Raw genomic sequence first — 10,521 nt, 5'->3', positions numbered from 1 at the left:
CCCTTGCTTTTAGAACATAGCATTAAGGTACAAACAAAGAGATGGGACCCGAAGGGTGGAAGCACCCGGTACCAGTCTCTGGAGCCCAGTGGTCTGGCCAGTGGGTTCTGTGCATATCAGTACCAATCCAGTACCAATGTAAAGAGTTTGGGCCCATGCACCTTCATGCCATGGGCCTGGAAAATGTTTTCACCAGTGTCCAAGTTTGTTCCCATTGAACTGCAAATGAGATTTGGGGATTTCAGCTCTTTACTCTCTATAGCATTGGGATTTAGAGAATGAAGTATAATTAAAATCCATGGGTAATTCTCTATCTCCCTTTAGCCTTATTAACAATGCTGTTAACCCTCTACCAACTGTACTTAGCCAGAAGGACTAAGCTTTTTTAGTCTATTGCCTCCCAATAATAATAATAATAATAATCATAAATTATTACCACATTATAAGCATTATCTATGAAGGTTATATTTAATGAGAGCTTACTTGGGTCAAGTCACTGATTCTAAGTGCTTTGCATGTAATAATTTAGTCTTCATAACAACATATCAGGTTTATCGTTCCTTCTTGACAAATGAAGAAACTAAGGCCCAGAATAACTTGCTCAAGGTCATGTGCCTAGTAAGTGCTAGAACCAGGATACAGGTGTGCGCCGAGGGTGGTGAAGTGACGCAAAGCCAGATGAGCATTGGGAAGGAATGGAGGGAAAAGCCGGGATATTCCATCATCCAGTGTAATTAATAAGTTTTTAAAATGTTTATTTTGAGAGAGAGAAAGCACATACACATGCGTGAGCAGAGGAGGAGCAGAGAGAGAGAGAGAGAGAGAGAGAGAGAGAGAGAGAGAGAGAGAGAGAATCTCAAGCAGGTTCTACTTTGTCAGTGGCAGAGCCTGACGTGGGGCTCAAACTCGGGAACCGTGAGATTGTGATCTGAGCCAAAATACAGAGTTGAATGCTTCACTGACTGAGCCACCCAGGCACCTGTAATTAATACATTTTTGGTAGTTTGCTTTTTTAAAACAGAAAATTAGAATGAGTCCATTCCGTGTGTTGGACTATCGGACTCGCTTTGTGTCTTTCTGTATTTATGTGTGTGTAGAGAAAGCCTTTTAATGCTCTAAAACACAACAGTGTGTGTCTGATCATTGTTAGAGAAGTTTGTAAGAAAATCCTGAGCTGTTTCCTCAAGAGAGAAATTAAATGAATATGCCTGATGTTCACTTCAGTGTTTAACAAAGCCCTAAAGAGACAGCTAGTCTCGGAGGAGGAAGTAGTTACAGAAAGCCTGGTATTTATTTTTTTCCCCACATAGAAATCTTTTTCCTTCTTCTTGTTATAAAAAAATTGTACAGGCTCATTACAAGGACCTTAAAAAAGTGAAATTCTGCAGTCCCAGTGCCCAGGATTAACTTTACATAATTTGAAATAGATATTTCTGGATACCATTCCTGGTCTGTAAACACATACAAATAGATGTCTGCCTCTCTTTTTTTCAAAACACAAAGTTAGTTATCTCCTTTTTACATTCAATACTATAGCTTGGACATCTTCCTCTGTTAATATCGTTTTTAAAGGCTTCAGAATATTTCATTGTATGGATATACTGAAATGTATTTACACAGCCCATTGCTGCCCTTAAAACTGTGTAGACACATACTTCTATGATATTCTATTTTCATTTGAAATTTATTTTAATATCAGTCTTTCCTCTTTGAATTTTATATGTTGGTCTATAAAATATAGAATATGAACAGTTTGTCTCTAAGGCAACTTCCAACTCAACATTCTACGATTTCTAATTCTGCTCCGGGAATTTCTAGAACTGCTAACCACTCCCATCTGTAGTATTGACAGCCATCTTCAGCATCCTAGCCGTATTTCTGCTGCTCGCCCAGGCCTCATTTCTTTTTTGCCCCTGCTCGAGGTAGGCCGTGCGCTGCCCCTGGAATGTGGTAGGTGGCTGAGGAGAGAGAACAAAGAAGCCATAGAACCAAGCCCAAGCAGCCAGGCTTTGGATCAGTGGTGAGAATAAGGGAGTGAGTCTGCAGAGAGCATCTAAGACTGTGATGTCTGTCTTCTGTGAATGTGTCCCCCGAGGGGTAGTTCTAAACCCAGGTCCGGTGTCTGTGGTGCAGCTAACATAGCCCAACTGAGGGCAAGGGAACATCCAGAATAAATAGACCATGGCCCAGGCCTGTGGGGAGACTGGTTGGAATTGTTGCCACCTGTTTTGGAGATAGTTCCAGAGCTCGTCTAGGGGTTAGCTAAGGATCAGAAAGCCATAGGGAGGTTGATGTTCTAGCTAAACTAAAAGAGGACTTCTAGATTGGTTCTTAAAATTTTAGCAAAAGAGTTTTGTTGAGGAGATGTTTTTATCTTGATTTCTTTTACAAGTCTGAGAATGTTCAGGTGAGGGTTCTACGTTATCTCAGAGTGAGTGACTCATCCTATTTGTAGCAGAGATATTATTCAGTTTGCCTTCCCTGTCTACTCTTCTTCTCTCTTCGCCTCTCATTCATTGCTGGAAAGGGGTAACCTACCCTTTGGCTACAAATCTGTCGTTTGGATTTTCTTTCCTAGAAAAGATATGCAGAGGTGGTGCTGAGGCTGGAACTTTGAGCCAGTAGTTCTGAAACTTGGCTCGGCCTTAGGATCACCTGCACAACTTTCTAAAGCTTAAAAGCTCTACATGCCAGAGTCTGAATCACTAGGTCAGGAAAGAACGAACCCAGGCATGTATGTTTAATTAGTTCTGTACGTGGATGTGGATCACCATTTAAATGTGAGAAACAGTGGAGTAGGGCACCAACTCAGAACCTATCCTGTTCACTCCTGATACCCACCCTGCCCTCCCCACCTCTGCCTGTCCCCCCGCTCAGGTAAGCAGGGTGGAGGGTGGAGGGGTTCACTTAGGATCTGGACCTTGAGACTGACGTTTCCTCTTATTTGTCTTCTGTGACCAATTTACCCTTTTTGGGTCTTGGTTTTTTTGGCACAAGACTAGATCATTATGGTCCCTTCCAAAAGAAAGATTATAAACTCTTTTTGTACTTAGATTAATGCAGTAAATATTTATTAAATGCCTACTTGGTACCAGACATTTTGCTAAGTGTTATGAAGCCCATTGGTGAGTTGTTCTAAGTAGGGAGACAGCCTGGGATAGTGAAATCGGCACAGGCTTTGTTGAAGTTCATCTTGGGTATAAGTCCAGTCTCTGCTACTTGTTCAATTTTTTTTTAAAGTAAGCTCTACACCCAAGATGGGGCTTGAACTCATGACCCCAAGATCAGGAGTTACACACTCTACTGACTGAGATAGCTACTTGTAGGTAGGAGCCCTGTGTTGTTTTTCTTCCTTAAGCCCCACTGTTTCCTGAAAATAACAATACTAGTATCATAGGGCTATTATGAAATTAAATAACTATTAGGTAAAATTTAACCAAGGATGTGAAAGACCTATACTCTGAGGCACTATAAGGCATTGATGAAAAAAATTGAAGAAGACACAGATGGAAAGATATACCACACTCATGGAATGAAAGCATTAATATTGTTAAAATATCTCTACTATTCAAGGCAATCTACAGATTCCATGTAATCCCTACCAAAATACCAATGTCACTTTTCATAGAACTAGGACATATAGTCTTAACATTTGTATGAAATCATTAAAGGTCCTGAATAGCGAAAGCAATTTCAAGAAAAAACAAAGCTTCAGGTATCTCAATCCTAGACTTCAAGATCAATTACAAAGCCATAGTAAAACAGAATAAAGCAGTATGGTACTGGCGCAAAAATAGACACAAAAATCAATGGAACAGACTAGAAAGCCCAGAAATTAGCTCATCTAGCTTCTATGGTCAGCAATACGGTTAATCTGCAACAGAGGAGGCAAGAACATGAAATAGGGAAAAGATATTCTTGTCAATATATGATGTTGGAGGGAAAAATTATTAGGTTCTTGCCTCTTTCCATTCTTTAGCTGTGCCATTTTGGCTAGAATGGAAGCGCATAGAATGATGCTTAAGATTTTTGAATTCCTTTGTTGCCTGATAGGTTGCTACATCCTCATTCTGATATACTGAGCTGAAATATGATTTGGTGTAAATACAAGGCTGTGGAGTGTATTGCTGAATAATCACCTGTGTCCACTCACTTGGACAAGGAAATATATATGTAAATAGCACTCAGGAAATGCCAGTTTTAAGCCCTCCTGTTCTCTCCCCAAAACTATAGATTGGGGTGCTTCACTTTTTTGATTCTCAGGTTCCCTACCTATGGACTGTCACTTATGTTTTTTCTTGTTGTGACTAGTTTATTATTTGATTTATTTTGAGAGAGAGAGGGAACACACATGCGAGCAGGAAGGGGCCACGGAGAGGGAGAGGGAGAGAGAGAGAATCCAACCAGGCTCCATGCTGTTAGCCCAGAGCCCAACGAGCAGCTGTGTCCTGCAACCCTGAGATCATGACCTGAGATGAAGTCCAGAATTGGACACTTAACCAACTGAGCCACCCGGGTGCCCCTATGGTATTTTAAATTAAAACAATAAATGCTTCAACTATCTGAGAAGTTCTATTAAAAATCTTTTCAGCTTAATAAGACTCTGGTTTTGTCCTGACCTCTTTCATGTGCTTTGGTTTTATACAAAGTTGTGATCAACCTGTGAGTTGTTTCAAGCTCTCTTCTTCCTGCCTTCCGCGTTACTACATAGTGTTCCAAGTGTATTAACATGGAAGCGTTTGAAGACATAGTGTTCGTAAGTTATGGGGACTAACCACTTTTTCTTTTAATTCCTTGAACCACAGAAATTGAACTGTTTGGGGTGGTTTTTCTGTTTTTGAGTCTGTGGATCTTGCCTAACCTTTTAAAACAATGACATAGAATGGAATGGAAAATACCAAAATGTTTCCATGAATTGGTTATTTCAGTTTATATTTATGTGCGGATATGTTTGTTTACTGGCTATTTGTTTACTTAGTCATGAATTGCTTTGGTTCCCAAAACGAAGACCGTAAGTGAAATATAACTCCATAACATCTAAGAAACAAATCTTTATCAAATTAGTAACTTAAAAGATCCATTTAAATAGAAACGGACAGGAACATGGCCTTATGTGTACAGGGGACACATACCACTGTCAGTTCCTTGGTGAATGTGCTTGCCCGCGCTTTCCCTCTGGCCTTCTGTGAGATTTGCCAGCTTCTGTCTGAGGAAAGCTGAAACACAGACATAGTCCACAAGTTACAAGCCTTTATTTTATAATCCGCTCTAATAAATTCATTTTATGATACTTTTGTGTAAATTGAAAAACTTTTGTGTAGTCTTGACTCGCAGAGAGGTACTGACTTTAGCACTTCCTCCTCTTCTCTTCCTCACGCCGTTAGCACTCATCTCTTGGGCAGCTAGGACTTTCCTGTCTTTGGCTGTTTTCTGACAACACCCAGGCACACGCGCCGCGGACCGCAAGCCCACAGCTGCCTCTCATCACTTCAGAGGCTTTCTCAGCCAATGACTCAGCACGATTCAGCAGCCTAACAGTCCCTTTGGGGAAGCCATCTTCCCAAGTATTTTCAGTAGTGAGCCCATCTCATAGGCTAACAAGAGTCATCGTTCTTCTAGCTTCCTGTGTTAGTCCAGCTCAGTTCTGCTAAGTGTCCAGACATGTGTTAGGATAGAATTAAAAAATGATGGAATTCAGCTTTAGAATGAAGGGATTCCCAGGCATGAAAGAAATTTCTGTGATTTGGAAGTAAAAGATTAATTAATTAAATGTTTATTTATTTATTGGGGGGGGGGGTAACAGAGAATCTTAAGCAGGCTCCATGCATCCAGGCACCCCAGAAGTAAAAGATTATTTTAAATTTATTTCTATTCATTTGCAGAATGGGATTTGTTTAAGCAGTAGCTGGTACTGAGAAAGTCATGTTATTAACTGATGAGGGGAGGAAAGGCCACAGCCGGAAGATCACGTAATGATAGTTAGAACCAAATGGACACCATGATATTTGTTTTCATTTCTTTGTTATGAAGTATGTTATAGACTTTGGGCAGTACCTGAACTATGTTCCAGAAGTTCCTTTATGGAAGTTTCTACTTACTCATAATATAACTCAGTTATTAAAAGCACATAAAAACTAAGTTACCATGAGGGGTGCCTGGGTGGCTCAGTTGGTTAGGCATCTGACTTCAGCTCGGGTCATAATCTCGTGGTTTGTGAGTTCAAGCCCTGTGTCGGGCTCTGTGCTGACAGCTCAGAGCCTGGAGTCTGTTTTGGATTCTGGGTCTCCCTTTCTCTCTACCTCTCTCCTGCTTGTGCTCTGCCGCTCTCTTTCCCATAAATAAATAAATGTTAAAAAAAAAAGTTACCATGAGAGAATTCTTTTTTTATTTTAATGATTTTTATTTTTAAGTAATCTCTGCACCAAACATGGGGCTCAGACTTACAACCTTGAGATCAAGAGTTGCATACTCCATTGAATGACTGGGACCAGCCAGGCTGCTCCCCACCATGAGAGAATTCTTTTTTTTTTTTTTTTTTTTAAGAATCCTTGATCTATCTCTGGAGGCAGGCCTGCACTTGGGAGTTCCTAGTCATTAGTGATATCTCCTGGTTAAGGCACAGGCAGGCAGGGTGAAAATCCTAGTGTGCTGGTTTTTCTAGTGACCAGAAGACTGGTAACAGGTAGTTACAATGGCTTGTTATTTCCACATTGCTTCTTACATTGTATTTTCATCTCTGTTACATGGTACATACATTTGCCTGAGTTTCCTACTTGGTGTGGGAGGGCAGGCTGTCAGTCTGGTGTCTGAAAGTGTTTCATTGAGATCACACTACATGATGTACTTGCTTTTGTATTGCCTTTCAGAATTAAAGCCATAGAGAGTCCCAACAAAGAAGATGATACGCAGTGGCTGACCTATTGGGTAGTGTATGGTGTGTTCAGCATTGCTGAATTCTTCTCTGACATCTTCCTGTCATGGGTCCCCTTCTACTACATGCTGAAGGTACGTTGGCTTTTCCGGAACTGCTCTGTTTCCTTCCATCTCTGTGTTTGCTTTGTGCCCTACCACTAACATAAATTCCACCTCAGGACCTATATACAAGCAATAGGAACAAGCGCTTGAGTGTTGAACACCTGTGGCTCTGCCTCAGAATACAAATAGGAAGACAGAATGAGACACACCCCACTTACTTTGTATACTGTCTTGGAAACAGCCAGAGCAATGTGTATTCAAGATATGTTTGGTAATAAAAGATGGAAATACTGTGACTTAGCACAAGCATTGCTCTTAGTTTACCGAGATCCTCCCTTCAAGCAGCGTTCCGCAGGTTTGAGGCACAAGCACTGCACGTTTTGGCAGGCCATTGATTATTTACTGTGGTGTGCAGGAGTCATTCTCTTTTTGTTGTTTTTAAGTTTATTTACTGATTTTGAGAGAGAGAAAGAGTGTGTGTGAGCTGGGGAAGGGCAGAGGGAGAGGGGAGAGAGACTACCACGCAGATTCTGTGCTGTCAGCAGAGAACCTGACTCGGGGCTCAGTCTCACCAACTGAGATCATGACCTGAGCCAAGAACAAGAGTCTGACACTTAACTGACTGAGCCACCCAGGCACCCCAGGAGTCATTATTTCTAGAAGAAAAAAAAAAAACTATTTCTTATATTGGTTTGGAGAATGAAGATGTGAAGTGGAGTCTCTGAGGAAGTCGTTTTGATAACTTTGCCACATCTCGTGTTTGGTAGAGATCTAGCCTTGGTTACCACCATGTGAGGACAAGGATGAGGAAGTTGAAACTCATTCAGACTGAAATGAAAAAGTTACCATCTTTTACTAGATCGGTTCCTTCTCCCTAGATGGGACAGAGCGTCTTCGGTTGGTTCCACGAGTGTCTCCGTGGGAGAGACCCCGCTTCCCGTTAGTTGCATAGACTGGAGCTCGTGCCTCAGGCTCACGGGGCCAGACTTCCCAAGCCGCAGAGCGTGGATTTCCCAACCCTTAGGAATGCCGAGTTCTCTTCTTTCCCTTCATACTCTTAAGTATTCATTTTAAAAAAGTTGCACATGAAATAAAGACTCAAATACTTCTGTGAGATTTTTGAAGAAAAACAAACCCTGCTCCCTGTACTGCATTCCTCAAAAGCAACCACTACCCCTTCATTTGTGGCAGATTATTCTTGTCAAGTACCTTTGTGTTTCTAAATCATATTCTTGTTTAGCCACCTTTTAATTTTTCTACTTGATGCATTAGCTCTGGTTCTGGTTTTCTACTTGACGCATTAGTTTGGTTCCCTTTCCTGGCTCGTCCCTGCTGTGTCCCCACCTTCCTCGGGCATGTGTGTCATCATTTCACCACTTACATTATTGTGACTTTGTTGTACCATGTAGTGTACATATCATGGACATGTAGTGTTACTGGCTACTACTACTGTAGTGTAGTGTTTTTTAATTTTCCCTGGTACTAATCATTGTTTTACTTACATATTCAGATCTTTTTTGATGGTCCTTGTTAGTTCAATTTGTCTTACTGTTTCTACATTTCTGTTTACTTTCTTTTAAAATTTTTCATCTGAAAAAATTTAGATAAAGGAAATTAGATGCAGGAAGCTCTCACTCTTTGGTCTCCCTCCCCCCCCCCCCCCCGCCCCCCCGCCAACATGTTGATGTTGTCTTGATTTTTAATTCTGGGTAGTTATGGATACATTTTTGCTTTATGTCTGGCCTTAGCTGTTTTTATAATCTATAGATGTTTTCCTGGGACGCCTGGGTGGCCCAGTCGGTTAAGCGTCCAGCTTCGGCTCAGGTCATGATCTCACCGTTCGTGGGTTCGAGCCCCACATCTGGCTCTGTGCTGACAGCTCAGAGCCTGGAGCCTGCTTCCAATTCTGTATCTTCTTCTCTCTCTCTCTCTCTCTGACCCTCCCCTGCTCGTACTGTCTCTCTGTCTCTCAAAAATAAATAAAAAACAAAAAAAAATTAAGATGTTTTCCTGTGTAAATAATGTATTATTCATATATATATATATATTTTTTTTCCAATCTTCCCTTCCAGTTTTCAAGTTTATTCCATTCTGTTATATATGACACACAGTGTGTTCTTTATTTCAACTCTTTTTCATATCTAATGTTTTTGCTTGGCTCTTTCCCAAATTTTCTTGTTCTTGTTTCTTTTTGCTCTGTTTCTTGTAACAGAGTTGGCAATCCAGCTTAAAAGTCTTGGTTAGTTAGTTCTCATATTTCTATTGCTGATAGAATTTGGTAGTTGATCGTATTGTCTTTCTTTTGAAATGGTTGTACTTTAAAGATCTCCTGTTATTTTGGCCTGTAAGCTCATTGTCCTGTAAGAGTATCAGCTGTTCTATTAGGCACTGGGTTGGAGGAAGACCACACTCCAGTCCATGCTGGTCCCAGGAAGCTTGGGGAGGGGTGGAGGAGTCCTAGGGTAGGGAGTCCCAGACAGCAGAGGAACTGTGGCTCATAACCCTTCTCCTACTAAATAACTCTGCAGGCCCAGGGAGCACCCTTTGCAGCGTTAGGAGGCGATGCTTAGAAGTTGTAACGCACAGCTCAAGGGGGCAGAGCAGGAAGGGACGGGGAGAAGCTGCCCTGGCACTTAGTTCTACTCATTTTCCTCAGAGCCTCACAAGGACAGGACTTCTATGCCAAAACCTCTGTTTTTGGGGCACCTGGGTGGCTCAGTCAGTTAAGCGTCCGACTTCAACTCAGATCACAATCTTACTGTTCTTGAGTTTGAGCCCCACATCTGGCTCTGTGCTGACAGCTCTGAGCCTGGAGCCTCCTTCAGATTCAGTGTCTCCCTCTTTCTCTGCCTCTCCCCTGCTTGCACTCTCTTTCTTTCTCTAAAATAAATAAATGTTAAAAAAATTATTTTTTAGTGGAGAGAAGAGGGGCACCCTGGGTGGCTCAGTTGGTTGAATGTCTGATTTCAGCTTAGTTCATGATCTTGTGGTTTGTGGGTTGATCCACCATTAGGCTTGCTGCTGTCAGTGCATGGCCCACTTTGGATCCTCTGTCTCTTTTCCTCTGCCCTCCCCTGCTCTCTCTTAAAAATAAGTATTTTATACAACACCCAGTGCTCTTCCCCTCATATGGAAAACAATTTGACAATAAAATATTTAAAAAAAAAGTATTTAAAAAATGGTCAGGAGACCATAATATACATTTTCCCAAAGAAGACATACAGATGTCCAACAGATACATGAAAACGTATTTTTTCCAAATCATCAGGGAAATGGAAATCAAAACCACAGTAAGATATCACCTCGCACTAGTCAGAATGGCTAGTGTCAAAAAGACAAAAAATAACAGGTGTTGGCAAGGATATGGAGAAAAGGCAACCCTCATGTACTATTATTGAAAATGTAAATTGCGGCAGCCACTGTGGAAAACAGTATGGAAGTTCATCAAAAAACTAAAGTTCTATACCATATGATCTAGTAATTCTATTACTGGGTATTTACCCAAAGAAAATGAAAACACCAATTGAAAAAGATATATATATATAT

At 41.1% G+C, this 10,521-nt stretch overlaps 1 protein-coding gene across 1 annotated transcript in view; it reads left to right on the top strand.

Annotated features, from left to right (window-relative positions):
* The window catches only part of REEP5 (receptor accessory protein 5), a 38,958-nt gene that overhangs the window by 13,161 nt on the left and 15,276 nt on the right, over positions 1-10,521 (top strand). The window contains exon 3 of the mRNA XM_029942714.1: positions 6,867-7,005. Coding sequence (XP_029798574.1) covers positions 6,867-7,005 — 139 coding nt within the window. The remainder of the gene's footprint in view (positions 1-6,866; positions 7,006-10,521) is intronic.

Source organism: Suricata suricatta, chromosome 6 (assembly GCF_006229205.1).
Source record: "Suricata suricatta isolate VVHF042 chromosome 6, meerkat_22Aug2017_6uvM2_HiC, whole genome shotgun sequence".
Classification (NCBI taxonomy): domain Eukaryota; kingdom Metazoa; phylum Chordata; class Mammalia; order Carnivora; family Herpestidae; genus Suricata; species Suricata suricatta.
This window is presented reverse-complemented; position numbering and strand designations above follow the sequence as displayed.